The following is a 20,926-nucleotide window of genomic DNA, read 5'->3' on the forward strand; positions in this document are numbered from 1 at the left end:
TGGCCCTGCGCCGCCATTGGCCCCTGCCGGCACGGCCGCGTGCGCCCGCCAAAGCGTTCCGGGCGGGAACGGGGGTGGCGGCGCGTTCCGGGTGGCGCGTTCCGTTCCGCCTTCCCCCCCCCCCCCTCATGGGGGTCCTGGGCTCTTCACAGGGGGTCTCAGGCCCCTCATGGAGGTTTCAGGCCGCTCCCGGAGGTCTCAGTCCCCTCACAGGAGTCTCAGGCCACATACAGGGGGTCACTGGCCCCTCACGGGGGTCCCGGTGTCGCTGCCGGGGTGCGGCGGCTGGGCTCGCTCCCGGGGGTCGGCCCGGCGTACCGGGGTGGGTGGCGGGGCGCGGGTCCCGGCTGTGGGTCCCGCCTCATCCCGGGGGCCTGCGGGGCCGCGGCCGTGAGGGCTCCCGGTGCGGAGCCCCCCGGGCTGTCCCGCCGCCGGAGCCTCCGCGCTTCGGGGGCGCCCCGGGGACTGACATTTCCCTGGTCCTGGCGACTTCGGGCCAAATAATTTCCCTCTTGGTACTTGTTTTCTGCCGGGATCAGCGGGATTTTCCGCTGCCCGGTGCAGGCTGGGGTCGCTGCCGTTGTGGCGGGCTCGGGTCTTTGGGCAGCGAAACACGAGCTCGGGAAGAAGGCTGGAGTTTGCGATCTGTAGGAGAGGGGATTCCTGGTCTGGCTGATGGCCGGCCGCCTCGCCGTGCCCGTGCTGTGGATGTGGGCGAGGAGCAGCTCCCGGACCATCCCCAGCTCCAGGGAACCTCGTCCCGGTAGGGGCACGACGGAGCCTCCCGGGAGCTGGGGTTGCATCCCGGTGCACCGGGAATGCTGCGGGGCTTTCCTGGCTGTGAAATGGGTGCTCGGGACCGGGGATCTCCTGCTTCCTAAAAGCCTTGGTGCCCACTGAAGTCATGGAGCTGGAAAGTCCGAACTTCCAGCTGGGATTTTATCTTCCTGACCCGGCACACATCCGTGCTGTTGAGGGTTTTTTTTTGGGGGGAGGAAATGGGATTTTTAAGCTACTTAAAGATGGTTTTGTGCTCAAGAAGCTTCTGGAGTGGAGATGGTGTGGCCACCTGTGGATGCGGTGTTGGAGGTGTCTGAAGGGGTGGCTGGCAGCATACACAGCTGGATCCAGGCATCTCCTGTGCTTGCTTCAGGTGGGAGAGCCTTGAGAGCCCCTGCTGAGGGCAGGAGCATCCAAACCCCACTGGGATGGAGCACAGCTGGGGATGGGAAAAGGAGCTGTGTGCCCAAACCGCTTAAAAAACCCAAACTCTGCTCTTCAGGCTTGGTTGGTTGGGTTTTCTGTTGGGATTTATTTCGTTTTCTGCTGGTGTTTGTGGTGAATCCGTGCCACTCGGCACTGGGAGATTCTCTGAGCCTCAACTGGCACTTCAGCCCTCCCAGCCCTGAGCTACACCCTAAACTCATCCCTGCAGAGGGCTGAAAATGGATTGTCCTTGCAGGAGCAGCTCTGGGCTGAAACATTCTGGGGTGAAAACAGGCAGAATTGGTGGTGGAGCTGCCCTGGCCTGGATTGCAGAGGGGACTCCTGGAGCATCCCCTGGGACAGAGGCAAGGACAGCATGTGCCAGGCTCAGCTCCTGCAGAGAACCAGCCTGGAAATAGTCATGGCCTGGTTTAAGAGCTTGGCTCCCAGGGAATTTCTTTGGTGCAGGCGCTGAGAGGACTGAGTTTGTTGTCAGTGCTTCGTTAGAGAATGCTGTGATTTTGGGGGCAGCTGGTAACCAGGAGGGATGATGATGATGATGGTGGGACAGAGGCTGCTGTGTTTGTGTTGGAGACTTATTGGGCTTTTATCTGTCTTGGAGATAAAAGTGGAAGGTTCTGGTGTGTTCTCCAGCCCAAGGTTCAGGATGAGCTGGCGGTTGGGAGGAGCCCAGCTGTGTCTGGAGCTCTGGGAAAAAACAGGATAAAGCTGTGCATTGAAGCTTTATAAAGATGGGATGGCTTCCATAACTTTCACTTCACTCCTGCTCCAACTCCTGAGCACCAGCGTGGTTTTAGGAGCCCCTGTGCCCTGCTGGAGCAGCTCATTTGTGGGGGTTATGTGCTGTCCTTTTGGGCTGTGCTAAAAAGGAGATCCCAGAATGGTAAAACCTGGAGAGCTGCTCCTACCAAGCACGAGGTGCAGCCACAGAGCCACATCCAGCTGCCTGTGCCGTGTGTCCCCCAAGATCCCTGCTCCTCCCTGTCACACTGCCTTCCTCCTGCACTCACAGCACCCCTCCTGTGGCTGAGGGGCTCCAAGGCTGTCCTGCTCCATCACTTTGATCAGGAATAACTGGATTTTCGTTGATGAGCTGGGTTGATTCCCAGCCTGGATGAGGCAGGCATGGTCTGTGTCCCACCCAGCACTCCAAGGGTGTCCTGCTCCATCAGTTTCACCAGGAATAACTGGATTTTTGTGGATGATGATGAGGAGGAGCTGGGTTGATTCTCATCCTGGAAGAGGGAATCAACCCAATTTTTTGTTGATGATGATGATGAGGAGCTGGGTGGATTCCCATATTGGAAGAGGCAGGCATGGTGTGTATCCCACCCAGCACTCCAAGGGTGTCCTGCTCCATCAGTTTTATCAGGAATAACTGGATTTTTCTTGCTGCTGATGATGAGGAGCTGGGTTGATTCCCAATCTGGAATAGGCAGGAGCTGCAGGGTCTGTATCCCACCCAGCACTCCAAGGGTGTCCTGCCCCATCAGTTTCACCAGGAATAACTGTTTTTTTGTTGATGATGATGATGAGGAGCTGGGTTGATTCCCATACTGGAAGAGGCAGGAGCTGCAGGGCTGTGTCCCACCCAGCACTTGCAGATGGAGCTTAGTGACACAGCACAGGTGTCAGGTCAGGACGGGTGCTGCTAATCCTGGCAGGTTAGGTAACCTGCAGGGCCAGGACAGCCATGTGGGGTGGGACTGGGACAGCCCCCACTGTTCTGGGGGGCAGGAGGAAGGCAGAAACCTCCTTCAGGAGCGTCAGGCAATGCTCACTCGGAGCTCACGGAGCAGCTCATTTTTCTCATTGTTACTCTGATGGGGCTCAGGCTGGAGCTGCTCCCATGTCCCACCTGCAGGTCCCCTCAGGATGCCCCTGCTTAGCCCTGAGTGCTGCCACATTTCAAGGTTTTGGGGTTTAGGAGTTGGATATCTGCTGGTTTGCCACTCTGCTGCTGGTGGGAGTGAAAACATCCATGTGGGTCTGGCAGGATTGAATTTCCCATGGATTTGGGCACCTCCTGCCTCACCTGCAGCTCCCTGGGGGTCTGGCTCGGTGTTCCCTGTGGGGAAGGGATGTTGAGGAGGGGCTGGGTCAGGAGCAGAGCTCTGGGAGTGGAGTCCTGGCTCCCAGCTTGGTTCCTACCCTCAGCAAAACATCACGTGGCAGATCCGGGGGAGAGACGTCAGAGTTTGCTGCTCCTAAAATATTTCTGGAAGTGTCTTTATAAACACAGTGGAGCCACAGGTCGTGGCTGACCTTGGGTCAGGATTTGGCCCTAACAAAGAGAATTATTTCCTCTTTCTGCAGCATGTTCAGCAGGATTGAAATCTAACAAAATAAGGGAATTAAAGCCCCATAAATTCCAGTCTGGAACTTTAAATGGATCCAGTTTTGCTGCTCCACAGTTGGTTCTGGTGAACTGTTTAAATTCAGTGTTCCCAGTGGTTGATTCCTCCCAGGATGGAGCTGAGAAACACTGAGCTCTTTGACCTTGTGAATTCCTCCCTCAGTTTCCTGATTTTTCTGATGTTGTCAGGGGTGCAGGCCTGCCTGCAGAAGGCTGGGATGCTCCACATGCTCCTGGTGAGTCCCTTCCCAAACCTTGATGGGGTTGGAGTTGCCCTGGGAGAGGCTGTAGGCAGCAAGAGCGAGGAGGCTCGGGGAGGTTTTATGACTTTTCCCCTCATTTTGGATGGACATGTGGTGTGAGAGGTCTGAATTCCCGTTAGGAAGGATTTGCAGGCTGCTGGGATGGACCAAACCCAGCTTTGCCCCATTCCTGAGGCTGGAACTGGGCAGACTGGAGGTTGGTGTCAGCCTTGGGTGGATCTGCTGGCACTTTGGGATGGAGCTTTCACTGGGTTCCCATGGGTGTGTGACCATGGAATGCTGTGTGCACGAAGCTCCAGCTCCTTCTGGTCCCATCGAGGTGTGACTCCAGCACAGCTGCTCACTCCTCACTGCTGGCAGGAGCATTGCTGTGCTCAGGCCCTGTGCAAACGTGGGCAGATGTCTGTGAAAAGCCCTGCTGATGTGTCCTGCAAAGAGCTGTTGGGATCACAACAACTGGGCTCAGCCCTAAGTTCATGTTTTGCACACATTTCTGATTGGAATGTGCCAGGAACACTCACTTTGGATCACATCCAGCTGTGCTGCACCCCCGTGCACTGCTGGGGCTTTGGGGTGTGCCTGCTCCATTGCTGGGGGATGGATTTGCAGCTGTGCATCTCCTGGGGCTTGGATTTCCTCCCTGGGCTCATGTTTCCCACCTCTTCTGGAAGGAGGGAAGAGGAGAGAGCACTTCCCTTCCACAGGGAAAGGAAATAATCAATAACTCTGGGCTGGGGACATTCCTCTGTCCGATCTCCAACAATCCAACACCTCCTCCTTGGACCCAGAGTTTCCCAGCTGTGTTTTCCCTGGCATTTTTGTGCACGAGGGAGTTTGGAATGCCGTGGATGAGGGGGTGGGATGTGCTTCTTGTTCCCTCCCCAAACCTCTGCTGTGCCTGCTGAGCGTTCATTTGCATTGGAATTCCACTCCCACCTGCGGGAAGCTTCACGTTATCGCAGCCACTCTCATCCTGGAGCTGCTCCTTGCTCCTGCAACTCCTGCCGGGGGTTAGAGGATCCAAACCTGCCCCTCCTAATTAGGGATGTTCCCTAAATTGCTGGAGTGAGAGCAGGAATCGCTGCCAAATCCCGCTCCAGGAATGTGCTGGGCTTTGGCGTCGCAGCCAAGGAATCCAGAGGTTTTTTTGGGGTTTTTTTTTTTCTGGGAGGAGGAACTTAACAACTCGATTGTGGGAATGGTGTTTCTCCAGCAAAGCCAAGAGATTCCAGGTTGAAGTCTGGATGCTTGTGGGGAGTTGTGCTGTTAGGGAATTTCACCCACCTTTAAGGATAATCTTGGGAAAAACAAAAACATTTCAAGGCACCAGGGGGGTTTTGCCTGTCTGTAGGGATAATCCTGAAAAAAAACCTTTATTTTTCAGGCAGCAGGAAAACAACCAGGTTTGTTCCTGTTCCACACAATCCTGAAATTTGTTCTTATACCTAATACACCAGCACCTCCCTCTCCCAGCCTTCCCAGTTTTTCTCCTTCCAAATTTTCAGCTCAGCATAAATTCTTTTCCCATTCTTTCCTGTTCCTTGATGGCAGAATTTTTTATCCCATCCTTCAACTGCAAAGCACCAAACTCCACGGAGCACTTTGCCCATCTGGACTCCCACAGATGAGGCTGCTCTTCCTTTCTCTCTCTGCCCCGAGGAATGCAGAAAATCAGGATTTGAAGGCATGGCAGGAGCACACACCTTCCTTCCACAGGCTCAGAACCCGACAAAATCCAGATTTGTGGAATAGAGCTGTGGTTTTGTTCCCCTCTGGGAAGAAGCTCTGGAGTCAAAGGAGCTCTGGAGTGGAAAGGAACTCTGTCTGGACATTGATTTTGTCATCCAGAGCAATTGGGATTGTTTAATTTTTTTTTTTTTTTATTTTTAGTTTTTAAAATGTGTTTTCCTTAGAACACATCTAATTCTAGCATTTCCCTTCCTCACAGCTGGGCTGCTTGGAGTGGGATGGGGCTGGGATTTACTCCCTGGAAATGCACAAGACAAACTTCTTGCTTTCTCATTGCTCCCAAATATTCATTTATTATATCATTCACTCCTAATTTACAAAGAAAAACCCCACCACCTTAGAGATGAGAACTGAGCTTAGCTCATGAATTTTCCAGGGAAATGCTGGCTACAGCAAAGCGAGCGTTGCTCTCCCGGTGGAATTCATTCATTGCTGGAATGAACCAGCAGTCCTGGAGCACAGTTCATTTTTGGGGGGTGGTTCCTTCCCCCCCTGAGCTCGTTCCCACCTGCAGTCCAGGTGTGCTCGTGGTGTCGTTCCCAGGTTGACGCCGAGGAGCCGATCCGGTGCCGCTGACGCCGTCTGGCCTCGGCTATGGACATCGTCCTGTCGGATTTTGTTCGCTCAACGGGGGCAGAGCCAGGGCTGGCCAGAGACCTCCTTGAAGGTATGGAAAGCTGGGAATAATGCTGGGAATTCCCAGCCTGGCTGATGGGGAGCCAGGGGGAAAAATGGTTGGAAGAGGGTGAGGGAGGTGGGGGCTGGAATAGTTTCCGACCGCGGGTGTTTAGGGAGTGCCTCGGGTTCTGTGCGGGGTGAGGGTGGTGCTGCTCCAGCTGGAGTGGGGGAAAATGGGAATAATTCCTGGGAAAATGGGGGAAATCCCTGGGAAAATGGGGGAAATCCCTCAGCTTTCCACCTGGAGTGGGGGAAAATGGGAATAATTCCTGGGAAAATGGGGGAAATTCCTCAGCTTTCCACCTGGAATGGGGAAAAATGCGGGAAATTCCTCGGCTTCCACGCCTGGAATGGGGAAAAATGGGAAAAATTCTGGGAAAAATGGGGGAAATTCCTCAGCTTTCCACCTGGAATGGGGAAAAATGGGAAAAATTATGGGAAAAATGGGGAAAATCCCTCAGCTTCCACACCTGAAATGGTGGAAAATGGGAAAAATTATGGGGAAAATGGGAAAAAATGGGGAAAATTCCTCTGCTTCCACACCTGTAATGGGGGAAAATGGCAAAAATTCTGGAAAAATGGGAAAAAATGGGGAAAATCCCTCCGCTTCCACACCTGAAATGGTGGAAAATGGGAAAAATTGTGGGAAAAATGGGAAAAAATGGGGCTAATTCTCCTATTCCCCACCTGTAATGGGGGGAAATGGGCACAACGGGGGCTCCCCCTCCCCACGCAGGCAAGAACTGGGACGTGAGCGCGGCGCTGAGCGACTTCGAGCAGCTGCGGCAGGTGCACGCCGGGGGTCTCCCGCCCCCCGTGAGCGAGGCCCGCGGCGCCCGGCCCCCCGAGCGCGACGCGGCGCGGCCAGCCCGGCCCCCCCTGCAGCGCCAGGATGACCTGGTGCAAGGTCAGTGTCCTGCAGCCCGAGGAGATGCTCTGGGAGCTTGTGAGATGTCCCCCGGGGGGCTTGTGAGATGTCCCCCCCTGCCCCCCGGGGTTTGGGTCTCCTGCCCTGTAGCCATGATATTATGGAAAATCCTTTGCTGGGATTTTTCCTCTCCTGAGAAGCTGAGGAGCCTCAGGAGAGAAATGTAAACAATTACTATCTGCTGCTGTGGAATGCAACAATGCATCCGTGATTGGTGCATGTGGATTGTTTTCCATTGATGACCAATCACAGCCACCTGTGCCGAGGCTGTGAGCAGTCACAGGATTTTTGTTATTCTGTTCTGTTCTTGTTGTAGCCTTCTGATCTCTCTGTTCTTTTAGTATAGCTTTAATGTAGCATTTTAATATAATATTTAACATAATAAATCAGCCTTCTGAAATGGAGTCAAGCCTCGTGTCTCCACACACGGAGAGGAATCATGAACACTGCCCGACCTTGTTTTTTTTGTTCCTTACCCCCAGAGAAGCGTCTGTCCCGTGGTATCTCCCATGCCAGCTCCACCATCGTGTCCCTGGCCCGTTCCCATGTGTCCAGCAATGGCAGCAGCAGCGAGCACCTGCTGGAGATGCCCATCTGCACCTTCCAGCTGCCCGACCTCACCGTGTACTCCGAGGATTTCCGCGGCTTCGTCGAGCGGGATCTCATCGAGCAGTCCATGCTGGTGGCACTGGAGCAGGCTGGTGAGTGCTGGATCCGTGCTGGGGTCCACGGGGGTGTCACCCACACTGGGAGATCACATGGGTGCATATCCAGCAGGGAGTTATTCCATCGTTTTTATGACCTGCTGCAAGGGTTGGGTAGGAGCTGCTTTCCATCAGCCGTGGGAGCTGAGTGTAAACAACCCAGGGCTGTTATCACTGTGCACTGCTGAGAGGGAAAACACCCCAAAACTGGCATTGTCTCACCCCTGGGGCATCCCAGTCCTGTGGAGAGACAGAGAAAAGGGAATTCCTGTCTAATAAATTCCTGCTGATAAATTCTGAAGGTCAGTGCCTGCTGGGTGCCTGGGGAGGAACCCCCTGCTTTGCTTCCCCTCAGGTTCCTGGAGAGCTGCCAGGGGTCTGGAAATGAGGGGGACATCCATGCTGGCAGGGAGAAACCTCATCCCTGGCACCAGGAAGGTTCCTGTGAGCAGGAGCAGGATGCCGTGAGGGATCTCAGGAGGGTTTACACTCCCCCACTGTTTCTGTGGTGCTGCACATACCAGAAAACACGTTATCCTTAGGGATAACAGACACTGAGGGCCCAGCTTCTCCCTGTCCTGGAGCTGCTGTAAGAAATATTCTCATGTTTTGGGAATGAGCACTTGATCCCAGCGATCCCGTTACACGGTGACACCGTGAGGTGACAGCAGAGCTGCTGGCTCTGGTGCAGATAAACCCCAGATCTCATCCCAGCAGAGCCAGGGCTTGGGTTCCTGTGTCCCAAACAAATCAAATGTGGGGCTGGGGGTTGCTGGGTGCTTCATCCTTGGGCTGGGGGCACTTCCAGGTGTGCTGAGATGCTGTTAGTGGGAAGGAGTTTGGAAATTCAGAGTTTTAGAAAATGCCTTTTGGAGACTTGAGTGTCTGTGGGTTGTTATAAATGAGTGTTTTGTCTGTAACAAAGGGCTGTAGTGCAGCTATGAAATATTCCAAGTAGGGTTTTGAGCATGGTGCTGTGATCTACAGGGATTCCCATTATTAATTTAGCACACACCATCCTTAGGGGATTAAGGAAATACATTTTCTAGCCCAATAAATGTTCAGATCCTCTTCCCCCTGTCTTCAGAGGTCCTGTTACACCATTGTGGCAGAGTGAACAATTTCAAAGTGGCTGTAAACTTCAAGGAGATCCTCTGGGAATGCTTGGAATGGCTTTGGAGTGGGATGGAAGGGTCTTGGTGGAGCTGAAATCTCTTCCCTCAGTGGAACCTTGGTGTCCTTTGACCCAAACCCTTGTGGATCAGGAATCAGGCCGAGCTGGGGAGCTGCAGACTGGCTTTGCTTGTGTCACACAGGGAGGAGCAGTCCATGGTGCCTCACCTGAGGATACTGGGGGATAAAAATCATGAAGAACTGAAAGATCCTGATCCCCTGGAGCACGAGGCCTGGGGAGCAATCCCTGGGCCACTCCCTGTGTCAGGAAGCCAGAGTGGATTCCCGGTAGCCTTGGGGAAACCATTTAAGGTTTGGATGAGGCAATCCTCCCTTCAGGCTGGGTGGAGCCATCAGTTCCTTCCCATTGCTGTCACCTGTTCAGGTGGCTCTTGCTGGAAGACACAATGGGATTTCCCCAAACACCCTGTGGGATGTTCTGTGGGCTAACACAGGCTCAGGGTGCTGGATGCAGAGGGAGCCTCTGGATGCCAGTGGACTTTGCCCCTGTGCAGAAAATCTGTTGCCACCGTGGCCGTTGTGGGAAGATCCCTCAGGCTCCTAAATCCAGTTGATTTCCCTGCAGAGCTCTCAGGGCTGGCTCTTAAGAGAGAAGTGTGTTGTTTTTAATACTTCTGGGCTGCCTCTTGGCCTTTCCCCAGCCTCCACAGGAGCAAAACTCCGGCAGGAGAGGGTTGGGCGTGCGGTTCCTTTGGAGACTGCTTCTCTTGCATAACTGGAGTCAGTGCAAACACTGGGCACAGAAATACCTCTGCAAGGTGTGTCCTCTCAGGCCTGGCTGGGGCAGAGCTTGCACAACAGCAGTTACAAGAAAAGGTCTCAAAATGTAGCCCAATCTCTTGTGGCTTCCCATGATATTTTTAACACTGACTACATTGGGAAACGTATTGCAATTAATTCCCATACAGGAATGAATTTATTTTGGTGACAACTGTGTTAGAGAAGGCTGTCAAAACTTTGTTTAAAACCAGACCTGTCTTGAAAAATCTGGATGTAGAGTTTCCAAAAGCCTGGATGTGTTCAATGTGGTTCCTCCTCTGGGCAGTGGCTCCCAAGCACCGACTGGACGTGCAAACTCTGGAAAAGAGCATCAAGTCCTGCAGGAATGAGGGGAAATGGAGAAGAAGGTGCTGCCCCTAGCAGCATTACGTGTGGGACAGCTCCTGTGAGGCACCCCTGGCCCTGGGCCACTTGGCCAGGCTCCCAGCTCGGCCGTGCCAGGAGCTAAATTGAGGGAACAGAGCCATTGTCCCCAGGCTCAGTGCAGAACACTTCCAGCTCTGGCACGTCCCTTTCCTGGTGCTGGGAGCAGCAATGACCTGCCTGTGTCACACTGAACTGCGTGGGTTTTGTTTTCTGCTGTTTGGGGATGTTTTAACCCCTGTTTTCTGTGTGGAGTTCCTCTCCAGTTGCTCTCCCTGAGGTTGTACAAAGCATTTCCAGCAATCCCGTGTCTGTGTGCTGGGATCCCTGACAGGGATCATGCTCCAGAGGAAGGAGAGGCTCTTTGGAAACCATGGGAAAGGGCTGGTTTCCTGCAGGAGCAATTTGAATACAACTTGGAAGCCTAAACAGCTTCATCCAGCCAAAAAGCTGCCTGTTGCACAGGATCCAAAAACCCCTGGAAAACAGGGCAGCAAGGAGGGATGTTGAGGGCAGGGCGAGACACAGACAGGGGTTCAAAGTCCTGATCCAGCTCAGCTTCACTCCCTTGGGAAGGGCTGAATCCTCAGCCACACTGAGCTCACTGGGCATTTATTCCTACCTTCCTTTTTTAGCTGCTCTTGACTTGAATCACCACAATGACCCAAAACTCCCAGTCTAAGGCGCTGTCGCTTTGCATTTGCAGCAGGAAAGCTGCTGGGATCAGCAGAAATCCTGGAGTATTCTGCCTAAAAACCAGTGAGCAGGGAAACGTGGCCATGAGAGACTTGAAACTGGAGGGATTTGGTTCTGAGAAGCAGCAAAATGCTGATTTTCCCTGGAGAAGTTGTTTGTGCTGCGTGCTCCTGGTGGCATTTTCAGCCTGTTGGGCTGTGGGGAGAGAAATAAGGGATGTGGAGGAAAAACAGATAGAGGAGGGCTGGTCTGGGTGGAAGTCCTGGCTCCTATTTGTGTGACTCCAAATTCAGCCCAGTCTTTTCCTGGCATCCTCAGGGTGTTTTGTAGCTCCAATCTCCTCTTTTTGTTGCTTTGTCACTGTCCTGACTCTTCCCCACCCAGTCCTGTGATGGCTCTGTGCCTTCCCACCCATCCAGGTTCTCCTTCCACCCTGTCTAAACCGCCTGTTCAGCTGTTGTTTTTTCTTGGCCGTGGTTTCAGAAGGGTTGAAACCACAGCCTGCAGTGCTTCCAGAGTCCCCCCAGTCCCATGCCATGGTTTCACACTCTCCCAAATCTCCCCAGGGCGTCTCAACTGGTGGGTGACCGTGGATCCGAGCTGCCAGCGCCTGCTGCCCCTGGCCACCACTGGTGATGGGAATTGCCTGCTCCACGCTGCCTCCCTGGGTAAGGCTTGGCTTAATCCCCCAGGAAACAGCCAACCAGTCCCTGGGCAGGAGCCCACCATCCCTCTTTGGGGGCAGGAGCCACCCATTCTGGTGGGAAGCCAGATGTTGCTGCTCCTCCTGGCTGTGCAAGAGCACAGTGCTCGGCCTCTGTGGGATGGCTTCAAGGGAAGGGGCTGCCAGCAGCTTCTCCAATCCTTCTCCCCCTCTGATGGGCTATGGGGAGGGAAATAAAGGATGTGGGGGGAAAAACAAATAGAGGAGAACTGCTCTGAGTGGAAGTCCTGGCTCCTATTTGTGTGTAATTCTGATTTGTGCTACCGCTGGCAAGTTTCCCTGGATGCCTAAAGAAAATGTGGCATAACAGAGCAGCCCCTTCCCTTCTCTGCCAGGGACCTCAGCGAGTCAGGGAGTCACACTAGCCCCTCCTGACCATCCTGTTCCTTCTCCCTGCAGGTATGTGGGGCTTCCACGACCGGGATCTCATGCTCAGGAAATCCCTCTACACCCTGATGGACAAGGGGGTGGAGCGGGAAGCGCTGAGGCGGCGCTGGCGCTGGCAGCAGACGCAGCAGAACAAGGAGGTGGGAGCCAGCTGAGTGCTGCTTTGGGCCCTCTTTGCCAAGGGGAAAACGTCCCGTGGGTTTGGGAGGTGCTTCCTGTCGGGTTTGGAATTTTGTGCAGCTCACTGGAGCGTGTTGTGGTAAGGGGTGTCCTGCAGTCAGAGCTGTGGCAGAATGAAAGGGTTTTGGGACTGATACGTGGGTCTCCTCGAGCTAGGTCTTACATCTTGGAGACCTATATCACACCCAAGATAGCTCAGCTACCTTAGAAGGCACAAAATCAGCAGGATGGCTTTTGTGATAGTGTTGGAAACAGGAAAGTTTTAATAAAAGGCAAAATAACAAAACTCTTTGCAGAGAAAAACCGAGCCAAGTGCAAGAGGTTCTTGCTCCTGGTAAAACACTTCACAAAAGCAATTAGTTTCTTTATTCTCTTCTTTTTCTAGTGAATTGCTTAGGAGAGACTTTTTGGCTTCTGTCCATCCTTAAGTTTGAGGGGAAGTCCCCCAAGTCCTATGAGGTGTCTTTTTACCTAACTGAGGAGAGAAACTTCTGGGCTTTTTTTCTTTTTAAAGAGACAAAACATAGTTTTGTCACTCCATCAACAGAGAGCACATTCCTACATGGGACAAGTGACAGGACAAGGGGAATGAGTTTAAATTGAGAGGGGAAATTTGGATGAATATTGAGAAGCCCTTTTGAGGACATGGTGCAGAATGTGTTGACTGTTTTTGCATAAACCCACAGAGAAAAGTTGTGCTGTGGGTATAAACCCGTGCTGGAGCAGCTGGGACTGCTTTACTCGAATGATTTTGGGTTTTCTCTTTGCCATTTTCCAGTCTGGCCTGGTTTACACAGAGGAGGAGTGGCAGAAGGAGTGGAATGAGCTGATCAAGCTGGCGTCCAGCGAGCCCCGCGTGCACTACGGCTCCAACGGCGGCGGCTGCGGCGGGTACGGAGCAGGGAGCACATCCAGGGGGACAGCAGGGAAGGGATTCCCTCAGGCACAGCCCTCGTGGTGCTCCAGGGCAGGGCTGCAGCTCTGGGCTGCTCTGGTTGGGGTTTCAGGTGAAGGACAAAGGGATCCTGAGGAAGCACAAGGCACATCGAGCATCCCAGGAAAGGATTTTGGGGCTGCACGGCCTCTTCTGAGGGGCAGCAGATGGGTTGGGCAGGGAGTGAATATTTTCCTTGTGTTTCCTTGTGTTTGTTTCCCTGTGTTTGTTTCCCTGTGTTTGTTTCCTTGTGTTTGTTTCCTTGTGTTTGTTTCCCTGTGTTTGTTTCCCTGTGTTTGTTTCCTTGTGTTTGTTTCCCTGTGTTTCCCTGTGTTTCCTTGTGTTTGTTTCCTTGTGTTTGTTTCCCTGTGTTTCCCTGTGTTTCTTTGTGTTTGTTTCCTTGTGTTTGTTTCCCTGTGTTTCCATGTGTTTCTTTGTGTTTCCTTGTGTTTGTTTCCTTGTGTTTCCTTGTGTTTCCTTGTGCTCCCTTGTGCTGCTCACTCTGAAATAAGAGAACAACCCAGAGCTGAGAGTTTTTGCCATCCCACTTCTGTTCCAAGGACACTTCCCTGCCACAGCTGTCCAGCTCCTTAGGTAAGGGACTCCCAGCAGTGCCAGGCAGCAGCTGGGTGTTCCTTGTGCACTAACCCTTGTCTTGGAGCAGGACATTTGGGCAATCCACACCTAAACCCTCAGATGAATGCTGAGATCAGCCTTAGCCCTGTCCCCCCACTTTTGTGGCTGACTGTGAGACCTGCTCCTGTTGTTACAAAGCAAATGATGGAATATCCAAGGGATGACACTCAGCTTCTCCTTTGCCTCAGGGTGGAGGGTTCAGAGGAGCCGGTGTACGAGAGCCTGGAGGAGTTCCACGTCTTTGTGCTGGCCCACGTGCTGAAGAGACCCATCGTGGTGGTGGCAGACACCATGCTGAGGGACTCAGGTGGTGAAGGTGAGACCTGCCTCTCTTCCCAAAGCCTCTCTGGGCTGTCCACCTTTCCTTTCCACCCTTTCTGGGGCCTCTTTGCTGTCCAAGCTGCACCTGGAGGTGGGAATGGTGCATGAAGGAAAATTGACCTGCTACAGGTGAGCCCACGGAGGGGCCAGGCCAGACTTGGCTCCCAATTTCTGCTGCTTTAAGAGCATCCACACAAGGTTTTTTTTTCTTTTTTTTTTACCTCTTTTGCCCCTACACACACATCTAGAGATGAGAAATTCCATTCCCTGGGTGGTGGATTTTCCACCATCAGCTGCAATTTCCTGTCAGAGAAGGTTAATCAATTTCCATCATTCTGTGGGCAAAGTTTTGTCTTTGTGGGGGAGTGAAGAGGAAGGCTTTTTATAGAAAATACCAGTTCATTCTACATTTTAAATCCTCCTGATGTAAAATAAACATCTATTTTGGGTTGTGGTTTTGTTTAATGTCCCCTGAGGTGACAGATAATTGCAGGTGAGCCCTCGGTTGAGGCAAACTGCTCATTCTGGAGCAGTTGCAGCACAAACAACTCTGAACTCTTGAACCTGTGATCAGAACTAACCACTCTCAATTCTTCCCAGCATTTGCCCCAATTCCCTTTGGAGGGATCTATCTGCCCCTGGAAGTCCCAGCCAACAAATGCCACCGGTCTCCACTGGTTCTGGCTTATGACCAAGCTCATTTTTCTGCCCTGGTCTCCATGGAGCAGAAGGAAAACTCAAAAGATCAAGGTGAGTGATGAGATTCAGGTCTGCAAAGTGAGGAGGAGGATTTGGGAGTGCTGAGGGGGAAGAGCTGGCCGGGGGCCATCAATGTGCACTGTCAGCCCAGAAAACAACAATGTCCTGACCTTGGAACACTTCCAGTGCCTAAAGGAGCTCCAAGAGCTGGAGGGAGGCTTGGGACAAGGGTGACAAAACAAGGGGAATGACACAGGGCAGAGTTAGATGGGATGTTGTGGAGAAACTCCTCCCTGTGAGGCATTCCATGATCTGACAATTCCATGACCCCAGGCACTGGGATTTGCCATCAGAGGTGACAACGCTCCTAGTGGGTGCTCAGGGCTGGCTCCAAGTGTGGAACATTTGTCCTTCTGAGCTGTAAATGTGCCATTTGTGTCCTGGGGCAGCTGTGATCCCCCTGACAGACTCTGAGCACAAGCTGCTCCCCGTGCACTTCGCCGTGGACCCCGGGAAGGAGTGGCAGTGGGGCAAGGACGACAGTGACAATGTCAAGCTGGCCAGGTTGGTGACCTGCAGGGTGAGGCTCCCCTGAGGGTCTGGGTGATCTGCAGAGCAGAGAGGTCACGGGTGAAGGGGCCAGTCCTGACCCCAGCTGGGTTTTCTTGTGCTGGGTGGAAGTTGTGCCCAGGGAATGGCACTGTTCATGGGCATGGAGCAGCTTTTCCTTCATTTTCCTTCATTTTGATATGATCTGGGTGGGGCTGTGACATCTCACGAGCTTCATTCCCACACCTAAGTGATGATGCTCCAGATCCTGGAGCTCTGGGCTGGGTGTAGCTCAAGACATCAGCAGCAGTGGAGGATTTCCTGTGATAGTAGCACAAAAAAAGTGTATTTTTCCATTTGTCACCAAAAATCCTTGTGTTGTGGGTCCCTGGAGCAGGGAGGGTGGTGGCCACCAGACCATGCCTGGTCTGGGTGAGGCTTTGGGCAGGTCCCACCATGGTTTGGTCCCAGCACTTCCTATGGCTGAGGCAGAAATGTTTTGATCCCAGCAATGAGGAATCTGATTTCTCCCTTTGGGTTTTCATCGAAAGGAAATAATTATCCCTTTTGTGCCCTTGGACCTGCTGTAGGAAAACACCCAATTAACACATAACACAGGGAATAATGTGAATATGGGGGGAGATATTTCCAGGTGGGAAATGGCTCTAACTTGTGGCTTTACCCCTCCAATGCCAGCGTGACACTGTCACTGGAAGCCAAACTGCACCTGCTGCACAGCTACATGAATGTCAGATGGATCACGTTGCCTTGTGACATGCAGGTAAAGGGACCAGGGGGATCTTCTTTACCTATGAATTATTCAACCCTCCTCTCTACAGGGAAGCTGTTGTAGGGCCTTACCTGGGGGCTCTGCCTCATGAGGGGCTCTGTGCCCACAGGAATTGTGGCTGATTCTGCTCAGAGAGCAGGGATGTGACTCAGTTTTGCACGTGGGCACCTTTTCTCTGGAGTTTTCCACGTCCATTTTCAGTCTTCACATGACCCAGGTGCCCCTCAGGGACACCCCACGCTCCAAACAAATGGGAGCTGTTGGTTTATGGCCACCTTGAGACTGGGACAAGTCTCACCCCCCTCTTCCCTGGCTTTGTATCTGAAACCTTGAGCGAGTGGAGGTATCAGAGAATCACAGAATAGAATCTCAGGATCCTGGACTGTCTCAGGTTGAAAGGGTGCCACAGGGATATTTAGGGATGAGCAGGATGCTCTGGGGACACGCTCACCATCTGTGTTCCAAGCAACACCACCTCCTTAGCTTCACCTTCCACCCGAAAATCTTCACCTGAGCAGTTTCTAGGCTTTGATGTTTGCCTTTCCTTCCTCCCCAGGCGCCTCTGGCTCAGCCAGAATCCCCCACGGCCTCCGCGGGCGATGACGCTCGCTCGGCGGCGGACTCGGGCGACTCGGACAAGGAGTCGGTGTGCAGCAGCTCTGCCAGCAACGGGGGCACCAGGGCAGGCAAGGACAGGGAGAAACCAAAGAAGGAGAGGGAAAAGGAGAAGGAAAAGGACAAAAAACGGGCAGACTCGGTAGCCAACAAGCTGGGAAGCTTCGGGAAGACTCTGGGCAGCAAACTAAAAAAGAACATGGGGGGCCTGATGCACAGCAAAGCCGTGAAGGGCGGCGTGAGCAACGGGCAGGGAGACACCCTGGAGAAGAAGAAGAAAGGATCCCTGAAGGCACGGAAAGACAGCAAAGAGGAATGTTCCCCGGGAGATTTGGCTCCTGCAGAGAAGCCTTGTGCAGGTAAGGCAGCCCTGGAGAAGGCCTCGGACCCCTACAAGTACAGCAGCGACGTGCGGCTGAGCCTGAGCATCCTGCGCGCCGCCATGCAGGGCGAGCGCAAGTTCATCTTCGCCAGCCACCTCAAGACCAGCAGCCGGCACCAGTTCCAGGAGGAGATGATCCAGAGGTACCTCCTGGACGCTGAGGAGCGTTTCCTGGCAGAGAAGAGGCAGAAGGAGGCGGAGAGGAAGGCGCTGGGCGGCGCTGCCCCGGCCAAGAGGCCGGAAGGGGAGGCGGGTGCCCAGCGCGGCGAGGAGGCGACGCCAAGCCCCGCGTTCTGCCAGCCACCCCCCACCTACCCCCCCCAGCCCCTGGGTGCTAAAATAGCTGCATTTCCAGCTGGCTGTTCTGGTGTTCTCACCTTCCCCAGGCCCTCCATGGGCAGTGCTGAGGGGCTGCACCCGCCCGCGTGCCCCGAGGGCCGGCGGCAGCTGGCGGGGGGGCCCTGTGGGAGCCTGCCCCCCTATGCCACCCTGCCCCGGCACCACCAGGGCCGGCTCGGCCCCTGCCCCCCCGGGCCTGCCCAGCCGGGCCGCTTCTCCCCCACGGACGTGGACATGCAGCCTCCCTTCCCTTCGGAGTGCGAGGGCTCCGGCTGCCTCCCCCCGCACAGCGACGGCTGCCGGGAGCTCCTCGAGCAGGACGAGGGAGGAACTGCGGATAAAATGAGAAGCCAAGCCCTGTACAACATCCAGCAGAGCAAGTGCAAACAGCCCAACTGCAGCTTCTATGGACACCCAGAGACTGGGGATTTCTGTTCCTGCTGTTACAAGGAGGAGCTGCGGCGCAGGGAGCGGGAGGCGCTGGTGCACAGGTTCTGAGGCTCCCCCCGTGCACGTCCGGACCCCTGGCACGTGGGGAATGCAATAACAGAGATCCGGTTTGGTTTTAAACCCAGCCGCGCTCCTCTCCCGCTCGGCAGGAGGTGGGAGCAGGCGATGGGCTGGGGGTGGCACGGGGCTGCTGGGATTGATGGGGTGCAGGAGGGAGAGAGGGGGGAAAGCTGCCCCTGCTTTCCTGGAGCCCCTGCAGGGGAGGAGAAGGATTCCCAGGGGTGCCTGGGGACAGTGGGGGCTGCTCGGGTCGGAGCACAGGGTGAGGGGGGAGAATTCCTCAAAAACTCAATAAACCAGACCAAAGCTTTGGGAGTGGGCAGGGGGAGCAGCTCCCACCAGGTCCTTCCCACTTCCTGACCACCTGGGACGGAGCAAAAATGCCCCATTTTGAACGTCACAAACCTTTTAATGGAGTTTTTTAACATTGGTTTTATTCTGTATTTCTTCTTGCTGGTACTGAGCGACACCGTGTTGGAGTTGGACATTGATGAGGTGAGGTGGTTTGGATGCCCCCCACCCAGTCCTGGATGTCCCTGAGCACCAGGACAGGCTCAGGGCTCTGTCCCCTCCTCTCCTCTCCTCCCCACGAGCTGAACTCTGGTTTTAAAATGTTGTTTTTAAACTCTTTTCTGAGGCGGGGGGAGCCAGGGGGACTCCCAGAGCTCAAGGGATTGGAGGTTTCTCTTCCTGTGCAGAACCCCCAGCCCACAGGAGAGCTGAGGTGAGATCCTGGGCCAGCATCTCCTGCCAGGAATTCCCAGTGGCCTGGGGCAAATCCCCCAGGAATATCCGCTGGAAAAGGGGTCCCAGAGCACCCCCAGTCCTGAGGTGGAGCTGGGGGGGTCACAGCCCCACGTAACTCCTACTTGAGCACAGCTACTCTGTACTACCTCTGATCCTGATTAACTCGGCTCCGTTGTGCTGAGCCACCAACTGACCTTTAGGCTGCGGAATTAATCCATATTTTTGATAACAGGGCTAAAAAGCAGAACATTAAGGTAAAATCCTCCCGTGACTAATGTTCCTGACCCCATCCCGGCCCCCTGGCTCCCAGGGTGGGATTCACTTTAGCACTGCGATGTTTGCACAGAATTCCTTGGGTTTTTTTGGGGTTTTTTTTTTCGTTTTTTTTTGTTTTTTTGGTAACTGCAGCTCCCAAACCTGGCCTGATCCTGCACGAGGTGAGGTGCAGCATTTCCTATCACATGGAAATAAAACAGGAGTTCTATCCTTCAGCCAGAGCTTTACAACATACCCTCGTTTCTATTTTTGGGTTGATTTTCCAGAAGGCATCAAACTATGCAACCCCTTCCTGCCCGTGGTCGTTTCCAGGAGAAGGGATGAGGCAGAGGAGCTGGAAGTGAGCTTGGGGGATCACCTGACGCCTTAGACTTGGCCCTAAAAATGTTAACTTAGACCTAAAAGCCCTGAGTTAAGGCCTTTCCCACGTGTAAATGCCCCCAAATAAGGCCTTTCCTGGTGGGATCCAAACACTTTGAGTCCAGCCAGCAATTCTCCTTGTCTGCAGATTCTCACATCCGAATTTCACGCACCCCAGGGATGGTTTGACTCCAGTGTAAGTTGTTTTCCCTGGTTTTATAAAATCCCCGAGCGTGGCTGAAGCTGTGGGAAGGGGAGGTGTGACACCCACTCCAGCTGGCTCCTCTTACCTGGGAACAAATTCCACTTTTCTTCCTCAAACTGCAGGAATTCCAATGGACTTCAACCCCAGGCAGGGACGTGCAGTGCTGGTTAAGCAGCACAAGCTCTGCCCCCCCTTGGTTCACCCCAAATTTTAAGCCGAGATGGTTAAAACCCAACCCAAACCCTTCCCTATTTATAGACACTTGGTTTTAAATTCCACTTTCTGATGTTGATTTTTCCCCAAATCGGAGCAGCAGCTTTATTTGGGCGTTGGGAAAATCCTCTGGAGCAGGGATGCCGCAGGGCACGGGAGGGCAGGGGGAGGAGATGCTTCAGCTTTTGGGGGAATTTCTCTCCTCTTTGGTTAACTCCATCCCAGTGGGGATGGGAAACCCCCAGACCTGCTCGTTGGTGTGGGAGGAGAGAGAGGGGAAAAAGCAGAAAACCTGTGGGAAAAGCACCAGTGCTGGAGGAAAAACTCCAAAACTGGAGGAGAAGCACCAAACCTTCCCCAGGAGGGATTTTTCCACGGGGAGACTGTGGTGTGACCCCCAGGTCAAACTAAGTGCACTTACTGGTGTGGTTGGAATTCAAATTGCTGCCATCGGATCCTGGTGGAGGAAAAGTTTGTCTTTCAGCGCGCGTAAAACCCGTTCATGAGATTTGATTTGATTTTATTAAACGAGATTCACCTTCGCCACTCCCCGGCCCCTCGCTGGGGCAGCTTTGGGTCTCACTAACGCGACACCGAGTGACCTGAATTAATTCTGCAGTGGTTTATTCACAAAAAAACTCCTTTTTTTTTTAATTAATTCCAGATTAATTGGTGATATTTGGCCTCCTGGTGAACAGGGCCAGAGCGTTGCACTTGGGCTGTACCTGTGGCCTCGTTGTGGCACCACAGACTCATTGACAATAAAAACCTTCAGCTGATGCACCTGAGGCTCCTTCATCCCCAGTTCCCTCCTGGGGCTGCTCCTCGCCCCCTTCTCCATCCAATTATTGGGATTTGGGGGTTATTATTTATATTATTTATTGTGTGATTCCATTTTGGTACTAATTCTTGGCTTTCATTTAAATCATTCAAACACCCTTCCCTCCCTGTTTCTCTCTATCCTTGCTGATCTTTTCCCCAGCTGCATCCCAAGGCTCCCTTTGCTACCTGAATCTCAGGACAAAATTAGGGATAAACCCCAGCACGAGCCATGTGAATGCTGAAGCTTTAAATGAAAGAGGAAAAAGAGCTTTGGGGGCGGTTGGAGATGGATTGTGGAA

At 53.5% G+C, this 20,926-nt stretch overlaps 1 protein-coding gene across 3 annotated transcripts; it reads left to right on the plus strand.

Annotated features, from left to right (window-relative positions):
• Positions 1–260: 260 nt before the first annotated feature.
• On the plus strand, positions 261–20,588 carry OTUD7B (OTU deubiquitinase 7B). 3 transcript variants are annotated; one of them, XR_005952619.1, is made up of 12 exons: positions 261–6,262; positions 7,010–7,180; positions 7,684–7,902; positions 11,505–11,606; positions 12,062–12,189; positions 13,008–13,120; positions 13,988–14,115; positions 14,721–14,870; positions 15,269–15,383; positions 16,065–16,149; positions 16,715–18,728; positions 19,294–20,588. XR_005952619.1 is itself a non-coding variant. In XM_041404071.1 (12 exons), the coding sequence occupies exons 1-12, from the start codon at positions 6,190–6,192 to the stop codon at positions 17,314–17,316; spliced, it is 1,797 nt and encodes a 598-aa protein (XP_041260005.1). In that variant the 5' UTR covers positions 261–6,189; the 3' UTR covers positions 17,317–17,465. The 3 variants fall into 3 exon arrangements, 2 of the variants coding, with proteins under 2 accessions (XP_041260005.1, XP_041260003.1); XM_041404071.1 differs by lacking the exon at positions 19,294–20,588 and having other exon boundaries at positions 16,715–17,132; positions 17,222–17,465; XM_041404069.1 differs by having other exon boundaries at positions 16,715–20,588.
• The last annotated feature ends 338 nt before the right edge of the window (positions 20,589–20,926 follow it).

The sequence above is a fragment of the Onychostruthus taczanowskii genome, unplaced genomic scaffold (genome assembly GCF_017590055.1).
Source record: "Onychostruthus taczanowskii isolate IOZ18803 unplaced genomic scaffold, ASM1759005v1 scaffold207, whole genome shotgun sequence".
In the NCBI taxonomy this organism is placed as follows: Eukaryota; Metazoa; Chordata; class Aves; order Passeriformes; family Passeridae; genus Onychostruthus; species Onychostruthus taczanowskii.